The sequence below is a fragment of the Misgurnus anguillicaudatus genome, chromosome 5 (assembly GCF_027580225.2).
Source record: "Misgurnus anguillicaudatus chromosome 5, ASM2758022v2, whole genome shotgun sequence".
NCBI lineage: Eukaryota > Metazoa > Chordata > Actinopteri > Cypriniformes > Cobitidae > Misgurnus > Misgurnus anguillicaudatus.
This window is the reverse complement of record NC_073341.2, coordinates 2,489,235-2,515,321: the sequence shown is the minus strand read 5'-3', so window position 1 is coordinate 2,515,321 and position 26,087 is coordinate 2,489,235. Positions and strand designations below refer to the sequence as shown.

Sequence of the window (26,087 nt, the reverse complement as noted above, 5' to 3'; positions counted from 1 at the left end):
GTGCATTTTAAAAAGCAACACTCGTCAAACACAATCATTCAAAATATTCTTTATTATCATGAAAATACCTGAAAGAATCTGAAGAACAGCGATAATAATATGCCTCTACTTCCTGGAATAGTGTTTGTAATGTTACTTCTTCTGTGGCACAAATGGAGTTTCTGCACAAAAGCGCCCTCTGGCTTTTGAAAGTGGCGGCATTTCAACGTTATTCATTAAAATTCATTCATTGAAAAAACGCGCATTTGCCCGATAAAACCCCTAGTTTGTGAAGAGTTTTATTTTGACTCCCTTTTGGAGCCAGTCTCTAGCGGCCTGTCAATAAATTGCAGTTTAATTGACTTCCGTATTGGCTTCATCAGAGAGATCGGAAAGTTGCCCCTTGTACGAAATGTGCTCTGTAGATCGGCAACTTTCATTTAAAGGGACCTGCCGTGTATGTAAATAAAAACAACTCATTCTAAGGTAATAAAAACAATAATAACAGTAATAAAAATAACCTATTGTCAATGAAATAATTACTAACCAAAACTTAGACTATAACTCAGATCTTCTGATATAGTCTGACTAAGGGCCCAGGTAAGGAAACAGACGGGTCGGCTTAATCGTCCGTCTGTCAGCTGCCTTGACATGTCAAGATCACTTATATCCCAGCACTTAGAGTCTTACCAGAGTATCAACACATCTCGACTGTGTCTGTTCCTCGAACAAACAAATACAGAGCACCGTTTACCACATCTGGTACAAATCTGATTAACATAAAATTAGAAAACAATACATTAAACAGATGAACCTCGAATGTTAAAATTCAGCCTTCTTAACATTAGATCGCTTACCAATGAAGAACATATTGTCAATTAAATACAGACCAAAACTTAGATGCACTCTGTTTAACAGAAACCTGGCAGGGTAAGAAACACAAACACAGATCCAAATGCAGATACTACTTTTTATTTAGCAAAATAAGGAGAGAGAGAGGAGAATGCTGAAAGAGATCCACTGCTTGGTGACAGGGTGAGAGTTCCGCTGCTAGATAGCAGGATGTGTGTTCCGCTGCTTGGTGACAGGGTGAAAGCAAAGCACATAACAAAAAGAACTTGCAGGGAAACTGAGGGAGGAAGAGAACTAAATAGCAAACCGTGGGAGAGAAAATTGACAACAGGTGTGTTGCGCAGGTTAAAGGAATGAAGCGGGAGGAGGAGCACCCGACAGAGGTGCACGTGGAGGCTGTCAAAATACAAAACACACAGACACATGACAAAACCCAAAGCAAAGCGGTCGATCAGACCGAGATCGTGACAAAACCTGGCTTAAAGCAGACGATTACATTAGTTTAAACGAATCCACACCACAAGACTATTATTATAAGCACGAACCTCGCTTAAAGGGGAGAGGGGATGGTGTAGCTACAATAAAATATACAATAAAATATTTAAAGTAAACCATAAATCTGAACTAAAATTTAAATCATTTGAAATAATGTTTTTAAATATGGAAATAACTGATCGTAACAACAAACAGCTTTCTTTTGCCCTAGCTACAATCTATAGACCTCCTTTTCTTAAAGAAATAGCAGATTTCCTGTCTGAGCTTACAGTCACTGTAGATAAAGCTCTTATCGTTGGTGACTTTAATATCCACGTTGATAACCCAAAAGATACATTAGGATTAGCATTTATAGATGTTCTGAATTCTCTCGATATTAGACAAAACGTGACAGGGCCCATACCCGTAAACACACATTAGACTTAATTCTCTCACTCAGGCTCAATATTAATGACATCGAAATATCACCCCAGAGCGATGCAGTTGCCTTGTCTCATACACGGTACTCCTAGATAGGATCACTCGATCCACAACATGCTACAGATGAGCCTGAACAATAATTTCCACCACTAAAGATAACTTTATTAGCACTCTTCCAGACCTGTCTCAAATGAAACATGTAGCAGATAACTGTGAAGATCTAGATATTGTAATAGAAAACCTGAACAACACTTGTTCTAGCACGCTGGAAGCCGTTGCTCCCATTCGAAAAAAAGAGAATCAAAGAAAAAACACCAGCTCCATGATATGACCATCATACTGCAGCCCTTAAAAAGTAGCTAGAAAAATGGAACAAAACTACAGAAGCACAAAGTTAGAGCTATGGCGTGCAGCATGGAAAGAGAGTGTTCATAATCATAAAAACCCTTGTTTCCTCTTTAGCACAGTTGCAAAACTGACCAGAAACAAAGAACAAACAGAAACCGATACTAAATTTCAACACAATAGTAATGACTTCATGAACTTCATTACTAACAAAATTACGGTTATTAGGGAAAACATTGTAGCTACGCAAGCAGCCACCACTCTACCCAGTAGTACATTTAATACTAGATTACCTTACAAACATCTTGAGTCATTTAAACCTACTACAATAGAAGAGCTGTCTAAATTAGTAATGTCATACATATCATCGTCCTGTATATTAGACCCCGTTCCCACAAAATTACTTAAAGAGGTATTTCCTGTAGTGTCAGACCACTGTTCTATGTAAATGACTGGATTGCGCATGACGTCACAACTGTGAAGCCACCGCGCCGCCATGTTGGTATACCCAAACATTCTATTAAATCAATGGACGCGATCAGATTTTAATGATAAAACATCACTTTACTAGTCTTCGTTTTTATATCTGAAGTTACCCTGTACATTATTACAACACAAACGTCCTAACCATGTACATAGTTATTTACTGAAAGTTGTACATTTTAGTTTTTAATCAGTTATTATACATTCATCTTCATTACAGTATCAGAACAGCAGACAGACCGCAGCATATTTAGTATTAATGACAAACGTGCTCATTCTGAAATCTAAATAAATAATCAAACTTTGTACCGTATGTGCATGCAATAATTTGCTGGTTTTATGTTATCTAAACTTACAAGTTACCTAAACTTATTTAGAGCAATAACGCTGACTGTGTAGCTGAATGTCACATTTTTTTTATTTATACCCGTGTCATTTAGGTTGTTTTCACACCTGGTTTGTTTGAGCCCTCCAAACGCTCTCAGAGCAGTTCAGGGTGTATATGTGAACAAACCAAGTGATCTCAGACCCCCCTAAAAGGACCCAAAAGCGAACCGAACTGGAGGTGGTCTGAGATCACTTCAGTTCTGAAGAGGACCAAAAAAAGAACTGGGTCCTCTTTTGAGTTCACTATATTGTGAACACCAAAAGGACTGAGGTCACATTCGGCTAGTTCCCTTTCTGGTTCACTTTAAGTGAACTGGGTTTGGTTCTTTTAAAATGAACTATATGTGAAAACACCCTAACAGAATGCAGCAGACACACTCACCTTAAAGTTTTACTCACGCTGTTACGTTAAGCGTTATATGCGCAATCCAGTCATTTATATAGATCAGTGTGTCAGACCCAGTACTAAAGATCTTTAACTCATCGCTAGAATTAGGATACGGTCCAACAGCTTTCAAACTAGCAGTAATTAGACCGCTCATTAAAAAAAACAAACCTTGACCAGGGAGATCTTAATAACTTTAGACCAATCTCAAATCTATCTTTTTTTTCTATATGAAAAAGTAGTGGCAAGCCAGCTACGCACATTCTTAGTATATAATAGTACGTATGAAAATTTCCAATCAGGATTCAGGTAGCCATATCTCTAATGTCTGCCACACAGCATTCTTCCAATCTTAGAAATATCTCAAAAATACACCATATGTTATCTGCATCAGATGCAGAGAAGCTTATTCATGCTTTTATGACCTCTAGAATAGACTATTGTAACTCGTTATTCGGAGGATGCCATGCAAATCAAGTAAACAAGCTTCAGCTAGTTCAAAACGCTTCTGCAAGAGTGCTTACTTGATCTAAGAAGTATGACCTCATAAGCCCAATTCTGGCATCTTTACACTGGCTACCAGTTAATTATAACATACAGAAGAATTAGAATTAGAGAATTACTATCAGAGTACAATCCATCACGTGCACTGCGGTCTCAAAATTCTGGTCTCTTAATTATCCCTAGAATATCAAAAGTGTCTAAAGGTGGTAGATCCTTTTCCTACTTAGCCCCTAAGCTCTGGATTGAATTACCAACCGATGTCCGAGAATCAGACACAGTAGATACATTTAAATCTAGACTTAAGACTTTTCTCTTTTACAAAGCATTCACATACATAATTTGTTTAGTAATGGTACTTATCTCACAATAGCTAGCTTGTACAACCTTATAAATTAATAAATGAAAACCTTATTATCATCAACACTTCAAAGCATGCTAAACTTTAATATTCTTAAGAAATATTTTGAAACTTTGAATTAGTAGACGATCTGATTAGTAGATCTGAATTAGGAGTCTTACTTTGGCACGTTTGGTCTGGTTGCGATTTTGGCGTTTCCCATGGTCTTGAGAATAGTATGTCATACAGAACTGTTTGCCACTGTACATTAGTATTAACGACGCCAGTGGGGCTTCTGGCCTTAGTCAAACGAGTTTCTGTTACTGTTTTAAAAATCATATGGAGGGCCCCAATCATAGATTCGCCCTGGGCCCACAAATTTGCTAAATCCTCAACTATGGGTAATATACTTATGCGGCAATAGTTAGCCTGTCTGGAACTGAGCTGATTTAAACCACATAACTGTATGACACTTGCATTACATGTGAACGGCCCCTACGCTAATAGGATTTTGTTTTCGCTCTCCCTGTCTCGTCCTCGATCCTGAGGACAATGAGACAAACAGACCCAGTTCCGGTAAATGTGAAGGTCGGAACATCCCTGATTTACTAGCTGTCCTTCAACGTGATGCCCAGCTGATGCCTGACCAACGACCACCGACAGAACCCGTTTAATCTCCTTACTCATTTACATATATAAAGTATATATATATATCTCCCAAGGGTTTTTTTCTCCTAGGACTTTTTTCCCCCGGCTAAAAAAGTTGCCGTTTTTTTCTCCTAGGGGAGTCAGCCTTCATTGGCTTAACTTAGCACCCTCTTCTATATATTACATTTGTAATCCGCTCGCTTATAATGTTGATTCATAGCCGCAGCAAATTCTGCTGCTTATGCTATCTGTATTATGTTATGCTATCTGTCAGTTTTTCTGTGTTTTTCCCTGCTTCTATTAATGTAAAGCTGCTTTGAAACAATTACCAATTGTGAAAAGCGCTATAGAAATAAATTGAATACAATTCATTATGTAAGGTCTTTATACACCACTGATAATAGTTATGTATATTGTATTGCATTTCTGCAAGACGTCCTTCTAAAAGTTACACAATACACCTGTAAACTTTGGTCCAATAAATAACATTACACAAACACTATTGATCAAATGAATCCATATATGCTAAATGACATAGAAATTCAGTTTAACACCTGTTAAAGGAAAGAAGTGATCACAAGCAGTTTTGGCTTAATTACATTTGAAATGTTTGACAATGTGTATAACTCTTACATCATTCGCTACGGGGGTTTCCCTCTGTTACCTATAGCCCCTGTTTCATTCTCTGCATGAAAAAATGCATATTTACATATAATATTTACATTTTTCCACTACACTGATCAAGTTTAAAGAGTTTTTCCCTTCAAAATTGCAGTTTGAAACTCATTGTTTTCTTTGTCACAAGCCTGTTGTGACCAACCACTGGGGATCAAGTAGTCCAAGCTGATCATTTGTATATTCATCATGGATCTCCGTCTACTACCTGAAGCAAGGGTGTAGGGTTACATTCAAGCTATTTTAAGGCATAATGAAAATATTTTCCCATGACAGAATGTTTAATAGGTCATTCGGTTGATCAAAGATAAGTTTTAAGAGATCGATTGCAGGAGGAATTTAGTTTAAACCCAACTTATTGTGCTTGAGTGAGTAGAGTTGGTTTTCTGGGGTTGTGTGACTTTGCTGTAATAGGACACTTTCCAAGTCATCCTCTGTTCCAGACCCATGTCCTGTACTTCCTGTGAGCCCAGAGATTCCCTCTGATAATGTCTGTGCTGCTGCTTTCAATGACATGGGTCGTATCCACCATTTTGTCATGACTTGTACATTATGGACCCCATGTGTGAGTTCCATTAGGAAGCCAAGACTCTGAGAGGGCAAGCTAAACAACGGCAGGCCCTGAAAGAACTCTGGTAAGGCCACTTGTCCATGGGAACCAGGCAGTTGTGCTTCAAACTGGACCAGCATAAATCGCTTGCCAGCATGACCCAGTAGATAATCAGCAAGAATGCAACTCAACGACGCATTGAAAAGATCCAAGCAAGTTGATGATTGAAAGTCTGCGTTTATGCACAAATCTTTGTCTTCTTTCTGTTCGTAGTTTCTACCTTCTCCTCGACATCCCCATTCATTGGCCCGTTCACAAGTGTTCGGGGTCAGAACCAGCACTGCCCTACCACCGCTAATTTGTACCTGGTCGAGGCGGGAATGTAGCCAGGGAATGGGACCTAAAGCGTTTATCTCTGACCGACTCCACAGGTCCAGAGACACATTGAAACCGAGAGTGGACAGACTGGAGCTCAGATGACAGACCATTTCAGTAACCCTTTGATCTACATTGGGTGGATACACCAAGAGTACCTCAACACTTCCTGCTGCTGTGAACAGATACATTCATGCTTAGTAACCGATATTACACTCTCTACCACTGCAATATTAGGTAAGATAATAATTAATAGATTAAGCAAAAACTCACTGTTCACATTGTCCACCTTCAGCCATCTCAAAACCCAACCTATTGTAAGGAAACCAAGCTTATTAACATTTTAGCCTGAGGGCACAAAAAACAATATTTCACAAGCCAAAATTAAAAGATAAAAAATAATATAAAAATATCACAAAATCCTAAACAAAACATTTCTTAAGACCAGTAGATGCCTTTTTTACCCCTCTCCCAAAAATTCTCATTAATGCAATAACCACAGTAAAGCGCATTACTGTAAAATGTGTCTAAAAAACACATTCCTATAATTGCAATTAATCTGGAAATATTACTGAGGTTACTGTACTGTAATAAAGAAATTCTTAATAAACTGAAATGAAAATATATTTACTATTACAGTAACAAGGACATGTAGTGCTTAATAACATCACAATGCAGAAAACAATGGTATTAAAATACATATCAAAAGAAAGAAAAGAACTTAAAAATTTTCAGTTGGCCAAGATTTCTAAAAATCCTTTCTAATATTCTAATTTTCTGAGATATTTTGGGATTTTCCTTAGTTGTCAGTCATAAACATCAAATTGAAAAGAAATAAACATTTGAAATATATTCTGTGTGTAATGAATGAATCTAATATACAAGTTTCACTTTTTGAATGGAATTACTGAAATAAATCAACTTTTTGATGATATTCTAATTATATTACCAGCACCTGTATATACAGTTCTTATGCTCATTGATCACGTATATGTGATTTTAGGCCTTAAGATGAAATCATTTTGTTTAATGTGGAGTTTTTAATGTTATTGCAAATTCTCCTGATACCAGTCAGTCAGGAAAAACCTGCTGGCTGACAAAAATTAGATTTGGTTGTGAAAATTTACTTTGCCATAGTATTGGAAGCATCAGTATCCTTATCAATAGATTGTGACATACCAATTGTATAATTGTATAATGACCACTGAACTTTGATTGATTATTGTTCCAAACAATTGATTTTCATTATAGGTGTGTCATGCTTGTTGTATCATGCACCCTCCTTCCCACAATCCCTATTTTTCTCCATATACCATAACCTTCAAAACAAAATGGGTATTTAATGTATAGCTTTAATGGAAAAACCCTAATTATCGTTAGTTATTTGCACTAAATTATTTATTTTAAAACAACATTAATGTTAACCATCTCTCTTAAAAAAAAATGGTGCAATAAAAATGTAATTTTTTTGTATTTGAGATAATATGGCATACTAGTCTCATGACTGGGTCAGGAAAAACCTTATTGTTATTTCCAGTTGTGTATGTGTATTTTATAATTACCTTTAAGTGCACTCTGAAATGCATAGGCTCCCAGAACAGAGAGGCAGACGAGCAGCACACACACAAGCAACAGAAAACTCCAGCGTGACCTCTCCACTGCAGAGGTGAGACAAAACAAAGAGTTGTTAGTAAAATAAACCACAGTCTGAACTGTATCACGCTTTGATGCTGAATTATTATGGCACTTTAGACGGATTAAGTAAAACGGCTCAATAATGAGAAATAATGTGTATGAGTTCTTGCCTTCAAACGGGCACACTGGACCTAGATAACCATCCATTCCCATCACTTTTACCTAGAGAACAGATGACCCCGTCAAATTCCCAAAACCGGCAGTCAAAACATCAGAGATCAAAAATCATATGGCAGGGGTCGGCAACTGGCGGCTTGCGGGCCAAAAGTGGCCCACCAGCAATATTTTCTGGCCCGCCGGATTAATTTGAAGTCCGTTTTTTAATTTTTTTTAATCAGACTTTTTTATTTTACAATAACAGTTTACAAAAATGTCACCGTGTATCATTCCTTCATTCGTTTTTTCAAATCAAAACCAAAAAGAAAATAAAGAAAAACGACTTGTTTTTCTATTATTTATTTCCTGAACTAAAATCAAACGACTCGTTTTCTGAATGTGCGCTCAGATCAAAAATAAAAAAATGAATGAAAACGGGTTCGGACAAATTTTAATTGAACACCCCAGCAGACATATACCAATGAAATAAATTTAAACAGATCAGGTACTAACAGATTACATTTTAATAAGGGTTTTAATAAGGGTTTGAATAGCAACCATGCTTTCCTGTAAGTCTCATTCGCTTACAGTCCGACTTTTGAACTTTTTTCATTATTATTTATTCGCGTATATTATTATTATTATTATTATTTATTGCTACACTGACAAATAGCAAGAATGTCCTGAAAAAAATGCGTATAATAGCTATCTTAACGGGCCGCTTTTTCTCGTTCTCTTTCTCTACCAGCGCATCCGCGATCATAACTGTCATTAGAGTTTGAGCATACTTCTAAAACACAATCGATCAAATAATTGCAGAGGTATGACTTCATGAATCATTTGCAAATTTACCTCGTAAATCATGTCAATTCATCACGCGTGAAGACGTTAAACTCCGTGACATTGCAAATTACTGAAATGTAATTGCTGGCTTTTAGAAACCACTACAAAATATGATAAAATAAACTCTTTTACTGCAGTAATATTTTAACTATTACACTTTTAAAGTAGATTTGAAAGGAATACTGTTGTTTTCTGCTACTTGAACTTGGGGCTCGAGCCCGACCTAAGGTTCGACCTGCCTTCGAAAACAGCAAGTCAAGTTCGTTTACCGTTAATTATTAAGACTAAATGGGCAGGTAAATTCGTTAAAAAAATGAAAGTAATCCGCCAAAATATGGTTTTACATGTCTATTAAAATAAAGCCATTATTAATTTTCCTAACGCATAGTTCTTTGATCTTTACCTCCGTTTAAAACGTTATAAATTTGGCAAAGGAGGATGTTCAGCAATTTGAACAGCAACTCCGCAACCAACTCGGTTTATGATGGTGAGAAATTTGAGTGAGAGGCTTTGTCCTATTTAATTTATTATTTATATTTCATTATAAATACAATGAATACAATGTTAAAATAATATTTTTATTGGCACGAACACAATTTTTGTATAACATTTAAAATTATCTGTCTCTTTTCGTTAGAGACATTTGAATGTGAGATTCTGGAAACGAAACGTGACGTTAAGTTTTGCGGACCCGTCAGGTCGGGAAATAAAGCGGGTGAACACAAATGAATCTATGAATAGAACCTTGTCGGAGCTGGACAAAAAACAGTCCAGCGGAGACCTCCTTAAACCTTAGGTGTGTATGTGTGTGTCCCGGTTAAATATTAATAAAAAAGGGAATAGTTCAAAAGTCGGACTGTAAGAGTATTTCATGAGAGCATAAATGCCTGTAATATTACCACTATAGTACTTGATCTGTTTAAAATGATTTCATTGATATATTATGCCTATAAAGGAGTTAAATAAAAAAATGTCTAATCCCGTAATTAATTTTTTTATCTGAGCACACAATCAGAAAACCCGTGGTGGTTAATTTATTCATTTTTGTTTTTAATTAGAAAAAAAAAACGACTGAACGAATGATACACAGACCCATTACCATGTTTTTAGCAATTTTTAATGCCGTCTTTCGTCTTTTAAATAGGAAATAAAGACAATGTTTCTTGACAAAAGATCAGATAGCCTATACTAGGCTAATTCAAAATAAGACGTAAGTGTGCCAACAACAGTTGGCCCGCCATCTACTGGCTAAAAAATATATTGGCCCGCGGCCAAAGTTACTTGCCGACCCCTGTCATATGGAAAAAATCACTACCTGGACACACAATGAAGAATTACGTTCTATTTCTGAAAACTCTCCTTGTAATTGCTGCAAAAGATAAAAACAAGTAAAAATATCTGTTTTCCTTTTATTAAATATGCAACCTGATGCAAAGCCAAAAAGATCAAACTTATAGCTTACATCTGGACTGAAAAGTGACCCAAGACCAAAACATCTTAAAATTAAAAGATCTTTTACTGTCACATGGCAACATGCTACATTTGTAAATATAATGAAATGTGAGCATCATTAGGTAGGGTGTGAGGTATATTTATTAATGTATTGATCGCAATTTGGCTTTCTATCTTTAGTAAATGCTTAATGAGAGATTCGTACCCATTGTCCGAGGTCAGTTTTGAACCACGTGCTATTCTGAAATTTGTGTACATGATGCTTGGTGTTTATTTTCTGACAGCTGCTGCCAGGCCAGGAGCCTTTCCTGCAAAGCCACAGTTCAGTCTCCAGCCGACAGGGAGCAGTGAGACTCCAGATCAGTGCTGTTACGTCACTTTCCCTTGACTTATGAATTTCAGTTGCTGACACAGACATTGACACACTGGATTCTGAAACTACCAATGACAGTAAAACTATAACACACGCTGTCATACAATACAGATACAATCAGAAATTAGTGTATTGATTGGAATTGATGCCCTGTACAATTCTACAAATGTCTATGGACAGCGTCTGTGGCATTCTGTAGATTACTAGAAATATCATTTTAGGGCTGCATATTCTATAGAAATATAAAAATGTATAAACATATGTAAATATTTCTTACATTAATATGTGTGTGTATTAATATAAACATAATTATTATACACATACATATATCATGTAAACAAAAACTTTTATTCTGCAAACGATTAGTTGTTATGCAGCCCTGCATTATATGGAATTATATTTGTGTCAAATAAAACAAACGCAACTTTTGCAAAAAAACGAACATGAGGATGCAAGATCGCTGAAGAACGCATACTGAGAAACAGCATGCAAGCCCCACTGAAACACAGCGTCCGATCGTCTTCTTCTTGTTATTTTTAACAGCGGTTGGCATCCAGCTTATTGGTGCACTAACGTCACCTTCTGTTCCGGGGTTCCGGTTCAATGAGCTGTCAATCAAAATCTCAAAAGCTAATAAGAGCGAACCGCTGTTAAGCCCGCCCCTCACGAGAGGTTTGTGTCAAGTTGAACGTAAATTTGTGAAAACTTGGGAAGCGGAAACGAAAACATTGGCAGCACATTCAAAACTATGTTTAGTGAAAGTGAAGCTTAGGAAACCATAAACAAAGAATGCAGTATATTTAAAGATGATGTTAATTTTTTTGCTAGTAAGTTAATTGTTTTTATATTCAGAGTGTTTTTTCTTTTATCGTTGTATATTTTTGTTAGTTTTTGCAAAAGTTGTGTTCATTTTATTTGACACAAATTTAATTCCATAACATCACTGACTCTAATGTTTGTAAAAACATCAAATATTATGTTGTTGACTACTGCACTTACAAATGAAAGTCTATGGGGCAATGTGAAATATGGTTTAGAAACAGAGGTTTATCTTAAGACATACTATAGACTCAATTGCAGTATATCAAGTACAAAATCAGTGCATGAAAATAAAGAGCACTTTAAGTAAATTATGGAAGTGTTAATTTCACCAGCCAGGTCAGTGCTATCCATAGACATGAAAATAGTCATCTATGTCAATAGTCAGAACTAGTAAGAAGTAAATGCTGTACCGGATTCATTTGAAAATGGACAATACCCTTTTCGAGGAAAATCTCCCCAAATCTATACAAAGGCAAAAAGCAAATGTATCAGTTCAACAAAACATATACAACTTTTATAATCTTCTTGACTGAGTGTTTTTAAGCAGTGTAACTTAAACTAATATACTTTTTTAAGAAACTACAACCTTTTTATTTTTGCATGTTTGTGTAACTTAAATGTGGTTAAATACTGCTTACTTGTTTAAAAATTCATATCCAATTTGTTTAATCTTACCTCAAAGCACAGACAGGGTGCGACAGAGCTGCGTGGAATTTCAAACTCGTGCTGTGAGTCATTCTTGATGTAGATAAAGAGACAGAAAACTAGTTGATTGTCACTAAACTAATCAAATTAATATATTAGCCTACGCACAGTTGTTTTGAAGACATACCCAATCCACCTTCATACAGTCTTGTTCTCTTTTTTGGCATGCCTCAAAGGTTTGAAATCTCTCTTTATCTGCATCATGCATGTACAGTTTTATTGCTCCTGTTACGGGATCGGTTTTCCAACGCAGCCTGGGCCCGCCTAAAATGTGAAGTAGCAAATGAGAGAAAGTTATATCATATGACTGATCTGAATCCAGATCTAATTCTGGATAAAAAGTACATTCATCTTTAAATGTTTGAAAAAGATTGAAATGATGTACGATCTATGTGGAGTTCAATAAAATGTTCTAGTTATTTATTCACTGTTCGATTTATTAACTCATCATCCACTGAATCAGAAGGTTGCACGGTTGTAGAGGGCCCTTATAATTAAACTTTGTTAAAAACTATAAATGTTATACTGTTCTGCCAATTATATCTCATCAAACTAATACATTTCTTTCATTTTTTTTGTTTTTGAGTGACCTTGATAAATGCCATCACTGTAAAAAAGATAAATCTGCTTTGTACTTAATAACGTACAGCTTACAGTGAAATGGACACCCACTGAATCTAAATTGATCACACATGGCCTTTTCATAGATCATTGTTAAAACATGTAGAGATGGTTTGTCATTCACAGAAAAAGCATAATGCTAACACATACTGTAGAACACCCCAATGTACATAACTTGATAAAATATAAGAGAAAACATTTCATTTAAATAAAATTTCTTTAAATATGAAGAGTCAAGCAGGAAATTGTGAAATGTCCTTTTACTGTTTTCACCATAAATTTTATGGTAAGTTGTATTTTTTAACAGAAACCATAATTTTAACAATATTTTACTGTAAAAGCACATGCATAATCCCATTAAATATTCTAGGGATTTTCACCATAAAATATATGTTAATTCACACCTTTTCCAAAAAAAAAACTTTATTTTGTTGTAAAATTAAATGTTTTTTTTGTTGTTGTTTAAATTTTTTTTGAGTTAACCAATTAACAGGTTTTTACCATTAAAATGACAAACATTTTTACACATGTGCACATGTTAACTTACCTTTACAGAAGTCAACATCTAAACCCATGGAACAGACTGAAAGAGAAAAAGGTGATAGCTGTTATCAGTGATTATTAATCCATAACATTTCAAGTAAAAAAGTAAAAAATGTGTATGTTTGAGTGTTTACCCTTTTCTTTAGAAAACGTATCTAGACTTAATTTAATAGAGTTTGTGCACGAAGAATAAACTACCACAGGGCTGCCGAGGTCTGTGTCCCTTATTACAACCACTAAAGACATCCACACCTACAACACAAATGACACATCTGCAGATGTATTATATTTTAAACTAAATGAACATTTTACAGAATAAAGACTGAATGTTAGCTTGACAAAGGTCTTATTTTTAATAAAGTTTTAAAAGTCTTGAAATCCGAAAGGTTAGCTCCTAATTTGACTACTTGGAAAATGTGCAAAATAATGTGGTTATTTAACAGTTGGCAAGGTTTTTTAGGTGGTTAGAAAAGACTAAATCATTTAGCTTGAAAGCTTTAGAAGTTTTCATAGTTTTAGAAATGTTGATCTTAGCTGAGGGATTTTGAAAAATGTAAGTTACAGTACATTAAATGTATGTTATGTATGAATCATGCCTTTCATGTTATATATATTCAAATCATGTAGAAATATGACTTACTTGCAGCGTATTGCCCCCATTAAACTCTGAAGTGGGAAATGTGAAGTGGAGAATTCTTGAATCTGACAATGAAGGACTTGTGTAACACAGTCGGACCGCAGCGGCAGTCATGTTTTCTTTGTCATCCTGTTGAACACTTGTAGATGCTTCCTCATTGACATCATCTGCCACTTCATCCTCACTGGCATCTCCTGCAAGTTCAACATACAAAGACTGATCTACATCATCTAATACAGTATTAATATGCCTCATTAAATTATCAAAGTATTCAGACTGGAGAGATGAAAAGACCCACAATCCCAGTGTGCTGATGAAATACCTCTGACTGTTACGTTCACCAAGATTTTCAGACACAGACTCCAGTTCTCCTGGGTTTGGCACAGCACAACGTAAGCATCTAGACTGCTCACATATACATTCTCATCGTTACCAATGCAAGGTCCTGACACTTAAAAAAAACACATAAACTGTATCATTGCTGTTCTGTTAAACATGAACAATAAGGGCTGAAAATATAAATGATCTCTTATGTATTCATTTGGCCACAACTTTATCTGTGTTTCAGCAAATGGAATGATTATTTTTGTGACAATCTTATATTTACACATATTCTGAGAAAATGTTTTGAAATGTAAAAAAACTCAACAATACACTGTTTATACAATAACACCCTTTCGTGTTGTTAGTGAATGGAAAAATCCACTACATTAAACAGCTGTAAAAATGTATGCAGATCAAAAATCCATGATTTTAACTCTTTAATTGCCAAGTTTATAAGTGGTGTCACTGATTTAAATTTCACTGTAGTTAATTTGAACTTTAAATTTGAAGGGTTAAAAAAGATTTAGAAGTGAAGTAAGTTTTTGAAAGTTGTTTTTCATATAGTGATTTACATTTTCTTACCTGGTTTAGCTTCACAGTCAATTATACCCTACAGAGAAAAATTTACAGAAAGATCTATGTAAAAATGGGCTCAACACAAAAACATTTCATAACATTCATAATGCATTATAAGCAGACAGAAACCTTGTAATATGTTGTATCGTCTGATTAATAATCATAACAACAGTTGCAGCGCATTATATACTTATCTATTTGTGCTTATAACTTTCAATATGACGATTTGTAGTTACCATAGTTTCAAAGTATAAGTCTCATATTTTGACATTGAATTTGAAGCTAAAAGCTCAGTTTTAATTTAGACCTGCGAATGGAAAGCAGTTTCACAACATTTTGATATTTTCCCCAGAGATCATCAAATTCCAGCACCTCTTGAACATGTCTCGTCTACACTCTTAAAATGAATGTGTTAAATTAACACATCATGTGTAGTTAAGGACAACACATCTAGTGTGTTGTCCTTAATAACTTAACACATCTCTGTGTTTTTGTTAGAGTGTTATTTATCATGTGAGGTTTTTACAAAGCTATGATGTTAGGAATGCCTAAATACTGTGTGTGCACATTTAAAATGATTTAATGTACACACAATGTGTTAAAACAACACATAATGTGTTAAAATAATTATTTTAGTGTCTTTTGGAACATGAGCATCTCTTTTATACTAAACGGTTTTGATGCGTGTGCAGCAGGCACTTATTTTGACAAAATCTCTCGATCTCTCGACACGCAGGACACATATTTTGGAAAAGGGAACCACACACATGATACTCCGAACACTTATTTTGAATTTGCGCCCCTTGGATGAGGAGTCACGAGCCGCCACTGGTCCCGTGACAGATTTTTTGCAGCGTCCCTCCTCCACCCCATCACCTCACTCTCATCTAGATTCATTTATCACAGTTAAAGAGAGGGGAGTACTCTGGGCTAAAATTTAGAGCTCGGAGCCCTCTCCTCGGACAGCATGCCAAATATGCTTTATCTCATTCCTTATCGATTACATGTTAATGCGAACTCGTGAAATGAAATATGACTAGACATGTTTAATGAATTATATCTCGGGTACTTTTTCCCCAGGTTTCACAGACAAGGCTTAAAGCTAGTCCTGGACTAAAACACAAGTTTGAGCTGTCTCAACTGAAAATAACTTGCACTAACAGATCTTAAAATAGACCAGTGCCATTGATAATTCTGTCCTATCTTCTACCTTGGAGGTTCTTGCTCCTAGGAAAGAACGTGTTGTCTCATTTTCAAAAACATCACCTTGGTACACAAGTGAACTGAGATTACAACTAGGGGAAAAAAGACAACTAGAACGACAATTTAAGAAGTCAGGACTAACTGTGCAGCAAGCAAATGTTTGATGAGCACTTCTCATAGTGAGGCACTCAAGGTGGCAAGAGTCGAATATTACTCAAACATTATCAGTAATTGTGATGGTAACTCAAATAAGCTCTTTAAGACTATTAATCACATCATTATTACAAATAAGCCCTCCATATGTCCATCTGTGCAACAGTGTAATAGGTTCATGAACTTTTTTGTGGAAAAGATTGAGGATATTTATAAATCTATTGACTCTGCCCCTATGCTAACTGAGGTTTTACCACCTGCTTCCCCCTCTGTATTTCTTTCTGAGTTTACTACTGTAACTAATGACTCCATCTCAAAAGTAATAATGACAATGAATTCTACAACTTGTATCCTCGACCCTGTACCAACCACTGTTCTTAAGGGATGTCTGCTGACAATCAGACCCCTTATAGTCAATATAGTGAACACTTCTCTCACAACTGGGATTGTTCCACCAGAACTTAAGGTGGCAGCTATCACAACAGTCCCTAAAAACCCTGGAGGTGATACACTTGATTTAACCAACTACAGCCCTATATCGAATCTTCCCTTTTTGGCTAAGGTTTTGGAAAGAGTTGTTATGTCACAACTACATTCCCACCTGCTCCAGTATAATCTCTTAGAACCTTTTCAATCTGGTTTCCGTATAGGACATAGTACTGAAACTGCCTTAGTTCAGGTAATGAACGATCTTCTTATCTCTGCTGATTCTGGTGCTGTAACTACCCTACTGAAAAATCCAGCCAAAACCAGCATAAGCTGGTAGCTGGCTCCAGCTGGTTGTAGCTGGTTTAAGGTGGTTTATGCTGGACCTCCCAGCCTGACAAAGCTGGTCATGCTGGTGGGCCAGCTGGTATTCCAGCATGACCAGCTAAGTCCAGCTAGACCAGCTTAAAATGTGACCAAAACACAGCTAGACCAGCTTGCTACACCAGCAAAACCAGCTTCCTGCACCAGCAAAACCAGCTAAAACCAAGCTGGGGACCAGCTAAAACCAGCTCACTAGCTTATGCTGGTCTTAGCTGGATTTTTCATTAGGGTATCTTGGTTCTGTTGGACCTGAGTGCAGCGTTTGATACAGTATGCCATGACATACTACTTGACAGATTAAGTACCTGGACAGGTACAGATGTGGCCTTTAAAAACGCGCGTTTTCTCCTGCGGCATTCGCCAATTCGTCTCGCAGAGTCTCGCTGCATTCTGCAAGTGCTTTCGGGGGGGCTACTTTCCCTTTTCCCTTAATGTGTTTCGCTTCACAGAATATCCACCAGGTGGCACATAAAAACATTGACATTGCTGTTGTTTCCAGAAGTTAATAAGGGCATTGGCGAATATTTTATATTACTATTAAAACAGCAAAGTGATATGTCAACCCCTTCTTGCCAGCATAACAGCGCATACAACTATTAAGATGACTGTACGTGCAACACGCATTTATAGTAAGTGCAACAGAGAATTTAGTGTGAGCCTAATTAACGCGACTCTACTTACATTGAATATCTTTATTATTTGTGTTGTCGAATTTTGACACCGTTTCATTGTTTGTTCATAATATTTATAATTGTCAGTTTTTCTAAAAGTATCAATATTTTAAAGAGATTAATGTGGTATAAAAAAGACATGTTTTAAAGTTAAAAATGTAAAAAATATAGTAGTATGGTTCCGTTACGGATCCGCCCCGGAGCTTATTGCTACCGTTTTGGACCCGTTTATCTCACTTTCAAATTCAAAATCCCTTCTGTTCTTACTGTAGGATAAAATAGGATAAACTAAACTAAAGGATAAAACCAAAACTATCACTAGGCCTGGCTACTGCAGCAATAGGCCCAGGTCAATGCAAACATAAAATACTTGATCTATTAGGCTACAACTTCAATGAAATGCTGCACAATGCACAGCTAAAACATCTGACAATGAATAACTGGAGAAAGACAAGTTGTTCAACAAAAATGTTTTTATTATTTAATAATTTCTCCCATTACACGTCTCCTCGTTGCCCGATCTGTTGCCAGGTTGAACACAGCACCTGTAATCAAACAGACAAATGTTTATGGTATGTAGCATCCAAAGTCAAGTATGCTTATCATAATAACACCACCGAATGAAGTAAAAGTACAGTTTTTTCACTAGAAATGTACTTGAGTAAATGTATCCTTAAAAATCACTTTAAAAGTAGTTACCCAAAACTGTAAATGGAATTCGTTACACACCTCTGGTTAAATCACCCTGTTAACAGATGCTCAAAATAACAGACGAGAAGATTGTCTTTACCAACCACACAGTCGCTTTGACTGACACCTGCATTCATTTAGTCACTGACTGACACCTGCATTCATTTAGTCACTGATTAGGTCACATGGCATCTTGCAGTGTGACCGTGAGTCTGAACCGAGTCAAACAATGATTAAATTGCCAAAGATTAATTTTCATTATAAAGAAGATGGCAGATACACTACACCAAAATTGCCAACATGTAATTAATAATGCACAGCTAGGGCTAAACCATTATCCACGAGTGAACATGCTGAAGTTTTCCTAATATCAACGTCATTCTAATCATTAGTATACAGGATGATTAAAAAACAATGTTTACTGCCACAATTATATCAATAAATCAATACTTACTCAAAAGAGGGTTCAGCTCAACCGTGTCCCAGCAAAGAAAGTCTCGATTGACAGGTGTGCATCGTTTAACTGTTCAGTAAAGGCGCGTCCGAGGATCCGACATGGGTCCGTTCAGGATCCGCTGTTTGACAGTAGAATTTACGGCGCTGCCGGAGGCGGAGCTGATCCTGTGTGCGGCTCCAAAACGAATGTGACAGTCAGAAGTTTGGGAAGACAGGGTTTGGCGACTTAAACGCGGATCCGCATAGGAGTCTCCTGGGCCCGGTTTTTGATCCGGATTTAGTCATCCCTTTTTTTGCGATCCGTGATCACGTAATCCAGCTTGCTTTTGAGCCAGTTTTTCAAAGCAACATTGGATTGGATCATTCTGATCCGGATAGGAACTTTTCAGGATCACCAAATCTGGATAACCAGTGCTCAAAAATCACAATGTAGAACTAAAGATATGTTAAGAGCAACAAGTAGAATAGCCAGTGTGGGGTCAATATAAGTTTATTTTTATTTGAAATGAAAACACACACATTTAAAAAAAAATAAAAACAAGAACAACCCCACCCCATCCTCTTCCAGCAGTTCGCTCATCTGAGACCTACAACACAAACACTGAATACATATATATATATATATATACATCTGTTTAGGGGATTATTGTATGAGGCCAATTCTACATTGCTGTAGGCCAATACTGAAAGGCTGAATCCGTTAAAGCCTACCTAATCACTGTAGCCTGACAGATGAACAAATAAATTAAAACCTTATGAATAAATAGGATGTCTTGTAAGATACTGCATGATCCAAATATAGTATTATTTGATACATTTTTAAAGTTTTCATTACATTTTGGGCATGAAATCCACGCTGAATCCACCCTTTTGATGGGATCAGTTTAATCCAGATTTTTTGGATCAAAGTGATCCAAATCCTACAAAAAAGTTCTAAAAAACCCAAACTAAAGGTTTGATCCGGATCAAAACCAAGATTGGATTACGTAATCTAATCCGATTATGTAATCCGTTTTTTCTTTTGAAAAACCCATTTTCAAGAATTGATCCAATCCGTTATCCAAAATCCTAGTGGATTACTTTTGAAAAACCGGGCCCTGTTGTGTGGGATGGGTCAGAGAGCCTTTTCATGTGCCGCGCCAAGGCTGTGGAATGTACTTCCTCTCTTTGTTCGTAACGCTCCCTTTTAAGAAATCGCTTAAAACACATCTTTTTAAGACTGCGTACAATATCTAACTTTTTATGCCATTTGTTGTTTTTATTTTATCTATGTAATTGCTTTTGTACTTGTTTCTATTTTGATGTATTTGCTATGTTGTTGTAGCGCTTTGGGTACATGAAAAGCGCATTATAAATAAAATGCATTATTATTATTATTATTACTCAAGATATTATACACACCAGTAATGTCTTTTTGTATACATGGCTGTACTGTGGTATGAAAAATCTTCTGTATATTGATTTCATTTAGCGCTACCACTGTAGGTTTTTTATGTGGTGATTTGCCCATTGAACATTTAATGATCTAGATGGTTATACATGCTTGTTTACCCTGATAAAAACAATAGAAACCATTAGAGAAATTCTATTAGATTTAATAGGAAATGTATTGGTTTTAATGTAAACTATAATGGTCTCTGTGGGTGTCTACTGGTATTTGTTGGGACCATTAAATCTACTGGAGTATGTCCCAAAACACTCTACAGAAATGAATTATGTAGTGGTTTTAATGGTAAAAGCTAATGGTTCCTAATGGTATTTAAATGGAAACCAACAGAATTTCTGAGATGGTTTCTTTTCAGCAGGGTAGAGCACTTTATTGATTTTGTGGATTTCTATAGTATGTGATGCTGTAGTTCAGTGGTTCTCAACTCCAGTCCTCGGGGCCCACTGCTCTGCACATTTTTGATGTCTCTCATATCTGACACACTCAGTTCAGTTCATGGAATCTATCCTAACAAGCTGATGATCTGAATCAGGTGTGTTAAATAAAGGAGACATGCATAATATGCAGAGCAGTTGGTTATTTTGTCTAAAAACAAGCGATACAATTTGCTTAATCTATCCATTCAGGTGCTGTACAGCAGTCAAATCTAAAGCTTAAAGAACTGTCTGTGGTCTGCTCCTGACAGATATGGGATAATGAGACACAAAAGACCCAGACAGCTATTTTTACAATCAGAGGTTGAAAGATCATCAGTCTGTGATGTTCGATGTCACTTTGATTTGCATTTCTGCATTTGCGTTTTTATGTCAATTTGATGCTTCCTTTTCAACATAAATAAGACATCAGTGTGTGGATGTCAAATGGACATCCAGTTTTTGACGTCAATTTGATTTGCATTTTTGACATGTTTTATGATGTCAGTGTTTGATGTCAATTTGACGTGTTTTTAACATCAAGGTGCCTGCGTTACAAACCCCTGTTTCTTGCATGTGCTGCCTTTATGAGCATCAGTGAATGTTTGCACCGTTTGCAATAGTTGCATGCGAGTCTCTCAATTGTCATTAGTTGAAACCTCAAAATCATACAGTAACTGTTAGAAACAGGGTCAAATCTACAGAGGATGCTGGAGAAGCAAACAGTGAACAATGTAATGGCTCAGGAGTCAGGACAAATAAGTACTCAAGAACAACAAAACCGGGGGCCTGTCATGACCCTGTCTTCATGTCACAGTTTTTTAGCTCTTTGTGACAGGATCATGACAGGCCCATGGCTGCGTCCGAAACTGCGTGGATAACTCCTCTCCCAGGGACCATGGGATAGTGAAGTGTCCATCCTATGCACACTGCAAAATCTAACAGGAAGTAGTAGGTCATCCGGTTACTTTTCGCATACTGTTTTTCAAATACTATGTATTCAGACATACTACTCGCCTCGCCTACTGCTTTTCGCATACTATATAGTATGAAGTAGGCGGTTTCGGACACAGCACATGTGTTTTGTGTGAAAGCATGTGGCCTTGGTTTGTGTTTAATCAGGCCATGTGATTTCCTTGTCTCCTTGTTAATTATCCTATTATTGTTTCAATCATGTCACCTGGGGTCTATACCATGAAGGTAGCTAAACAAACTCAGGGTTACAGGATTGCTTTTGAGTTGACAAAACCAAACCGATGCAATCAGGCTTTATTGGTCCCATGAAGCGGCTTATCAACTTTCTCTGTCAACTCAGGCTTTGCGCTATAGGCTATGATTACTCCACCCGCGCGTGCACATAAAAGAGTGACGTCGGCACCGAACAACCAATCAGAATAGGAAAGGGAGAGAGCACGTACGAGCAGTGTATTTTTTTAGTGGAGGAGCATGAGCTAATTATACAAAAGTATGAAGATTATAAAAATTTATTTTAAGAGCGAAATAATACTGCCTCTGCTCTTTTTAATATATATAACATGTAGCCTACATTAACGTACTTCATTGTATAATATATTTAGGTACCCAAAGGGAAATATGCTTTTTTTAAGTTAATGTACTCTGTTAAATTTGTTAATAATCTTACAGGGAATTTTATAAAAGCCCTCTTTTAAAGACATGGTCGGGAAATGTCCGGGGAACACTATCAAGCTGTTAATGTAGTCCTACAGTGCGAGGACCACCTTGCGCATGGTTCGACAAACCGTGTTTTCCCCACCGACCGCATACAAGTATGTACCACTTGCAAAAAAGCGCAATGCAACATCATTTACGGTACAGTAAGGGCACAGATTCAACGTGATACATTTCTTATGTGAGGCTAGATGTTTGCAAAGATAAGAGATTCCTTCCATGGAAAATCTAGATATTTCATACAAATGACTTGGCAAGGGAAAACTAAAAACTCTCTCTACGAAGTGCTCTAACAATTTGCGCGGAGACCCCTGAGACTTCTTTCTGCTTTGGATGTTTAAGATTAAGACCCTCACCCTCCTTTTTTTCTTCTTAGTTTTTCCTTTTTTTCTTTAAATGCAGTATCAACACGGAAAATAGTGATTAATAAATATGCCTTAATGTTTGTATTTGAATGTGTTCAATAAAAAAATACAAATAAATAAAATTTGCGCAGAGACGCTGTGTAGTTACGTCAGCTATATATTTCTTTTCTCGCAGCTGATTGGTCAAACTGCAGTCTCAGATCTTGAATCCAGAACATTACCTGCCCCGGGGTAAGATACCATGGCGACGAACACCGATTAAAGCTGCGCTACTTTCATGGTACCTAAAACCCAGGGTTGGCGTAAACTAATCTTAAACTTACCTGGCTATCCACTTAAAACCGGCTTCATGGTATAGGCCCTGTTCCCCTCTTGGTTTATTCCCTTATTTAATGTCCTTGTGTTTGCTATCCTGTGCTGGTTTGTTTTGATGCAATTCCTTTTCAACGTGAGTTTTGTGAAGATGTTAAAGAAGTATTTTGTCAATTTTAGTGTCTTGTCTGTCACGGTTGTTGCTTTGTTTTATCCCCTCGTGGGTCTTTGTTTTGTATCTTTAATCCCACAAATAAACCTTGTTGTGTACACGAACCTGCATCTGGGTCGCGTGCCTCTCTTTTGGAGATCATGACAGGTGACAGCAAATGCAATAATAAAACTCAAACATGACCATACTGCATTTAAACTTTGGCAAAAATGTGTGTAAATTTTGTTGTTATTGTGGCTTGTGAGCTATACTGTATGTAAATGAAATGTGAAATAACTCAGATATGCCAGTACTAAATACCTAAGCAAAATACACATCTTATGATCACTTGTATTTTGAAAATGATCATTCTGCTGCAAATTATTACGCAAGTTGTAGTTCTCATGCAATATGGATATGAAAAAAAGATCTTTCTAAAGACAACATTTGAATCCATTATATCATTATACATTTGGTTAAAGTGCATTCTGCATAATAATTTGTAACAGCATATTTTGCATGGTTTTTTTTAAGTATTAAACTATCTTTTGACATTTTTATTTCATTAAAATAGAATAATATCCACACTGTCATTTAAGTGTTGAGGGTAAAATAACATTTGTAAACTTACAGTACTGACTGTATTGGAAAAATTAACAAAAATGTGCATAATAATTTGAAATGAAGTGTACACTCTATAAACTGTTGTGTTAAAAGCAACACTGTTTCATTTTAGGGACAACGCACTATGGGGCAGTTTCCCAGACAGGGGTTAGATTAAACCAGGCCTAGGCCTTAGATATATTAGGACATTTAAGTAGTTTTTACAAACCTACCTTACAAAAACAATACTGCTGTGCATCTTGAGACAAAAAAATGTCACTGATATATGTTAAGATACTGTATGTCAGTTCAAGATGTTTTAAGATTAGGACAGCTCAAACATGCATTTTCGTCTGGGACTAGGATAAGTCCTGTCTGGGAAACCACGGTAAATGTGTTGTCCCAAACTAGACACATTTCTGTGTCATTATTAAAACAACACATTTTGTGCTACGATCAACTTGTGTTGTCCCTTTTATTTGTTTTAGCAAAATCAACACAAAATGACACATAATGTGTTAAATAGCATAACACAAACAATGTGTAAAAAATAAACACATCTTTTTTCGAGTGTACACATTTTTCTTGTTTGTGAATGCAAATACAGCATAGATTGTTCTAAGATAAAAGTCTGTTGATTTTGCATGAGAACATACGGTATGTTGAGTCGCTTCAGGCTTTAAACATGATCACATGCGTGCATTCATGGGTAAAAAAATAAAGAAAACAAACACGCACACAACTCTCTGAAGCTTTGACTTGATAAAACTGCCACTGAGATAACCATCGCAACATACACACCCACTCTATAACTGACACACCTATAGCCGACTACAGCACAGCATGCAAACAGACAAATTCCTCGTAACTACATTACACACCTCCATGTGGAAACTTGCCTGAGGTAGAACCCTGAAACTATAACATTCTAACTGTAACTGATAGAAACTGGGTTTAAAGTTGAATAAATTAAAATGAGTAACCCAGCAAAATAAGCAATATTTGTTTTTTGGTATTCAAGACCATGCAATGTTTTTTTTATTTTAAAAACGTATACGCTTGTATAGTCGTTTTTACATTACCTGTCCACAGGTGAGAGCATCCCTGTTGTTGAGAACGACTCTCTCGAGAGCCTCAGTGAAGATGTACAGTGGCATAGAGAGCAGCAGCAGCTTCCAAAGACTCATGACTCCATATACACACATACACACACATATATCCCGTTATCCCGAGGAAACATAAGAGTACAAGCAACACATTACTTCACACGACTCTGACTATGAACTCATGTAAGAGCGGTGAAATTGAATACACCTAGAAAGAGGGAGGAGAGAGAGAGAGAGAGAGAGAGAGAGAGAGAGAGAGAGAAAGAGGGTATACTATTTTTAGTCACTATATGATTCTATACATTAATTTATGTTATTCAGGATTTTTGAAGAATTTACAATTATTGACAAATAAAATATAATCCTGAAGTTGGTGTGTTCAAACATAAAAACATACAGAAATGGTTGAGTGGTATGTTTGCATACCCCGTTTGTTCAAAGTTTATAACCCCCTTTCAGAACTTACACTATAAAAAAATTGCTGTAATTATGCAGCTGGTTGCCAGTAACTTACTGTAGAAACTGTAAAAATGTTTCATGTTTATTTAACTTTGAACAAACTGTTGCCAGTAAATAACATCAATGTAAAATCTACAGTAAGTTACTGGCAGCTAGTTGCCAGTAATACCCAGTAATCCTATAATTTCTACAGAAATCTTTTACAGTACAAAGGAAGTAAGACATATTTTAGTAATGTACCTTAACAGCTTAATATAATATTTATTTCACACAAAGTGATATCAATAACAGATATGATGTAAATAATGTTTACATTATGTTGGTTCTTAATGTAGTGCACTGCATTCTTGAGCATCAGTAAATGTTCACACTTTCTGAAATATCTATAAATGAGTTTCTTAGCTGTCAAGTTCTTCAGAGTGAAAAGCTAAATCCCA

General features: G+C 36.2%; 1 protein-coding gene across 1 annotated transcript; it reads right to left on the bottom strand.

The window, feature by feature from the left end:
* Window positions 1–5,202: 5,202 nt before the first annotated feature.
* On the bottom strand, window positions 5,203–25,361 carry LOC129415063 (interleukin-17 receptor C). The gene is made up of 15 exons (XM_055169236.2): window positions 25,168–25,361; window positions 15,129–15,156; window positions 14,545–14,673; window positions 14,226–14,416; window positions 13,720–13,837; window positions 13,590–13,625; window positions 12,549–12,685; window positions 12,392–12,454; window positions 12,127–12,178; window positions 10,727–10,959; window positions 10,385–10,438; window positions 8,241–8,292; window positions 7,998–8,093; window positions 6,709–6,747; window positions 5,203–6,610 (listed from the first exon to the last, which is right to left on the bottom strand). The coding sequence occupies exons 1-15, from the start codon at window positions 25,288–25,290 to the stop codon at window positions 5,850–5,852; spliced, it is 2,112 nt and encodes a 703-aa protein (XP_055025211.2). The 5' UTR covers window positions 25,291–25,361; the 3' UTR covers window positions 5,203–5,849.
* Window positions 25,362–26,087: the final 726 nt, after the last annotated feature.

Excerpts from the sequence above, each read along its gene's own strand:
- LOC129415063 (XM_055169236.2), bottom strand. The coding sequence starts at position 25,290 with ATGTGTGTATATGGAGTCATGAGTCTTTGGAAGCTGCTGCTGCTCTCT. Across the intron at positions 14,417-14,544 it reads GGTGAACGTAACAGTCAGAG|GAGATGCCAGTGAGGATGAA; the intron begins GTATTTCATCAG and ends TTGAACTTGCAG. Across the intron at positions 6,748-7,997 it reads ATTTCAGAGTGCACTTAAAG|GTTGGGTTTTGAGATGGCTG; the intron begins GTAATTATAAAA and ends TCCTTACAATAG.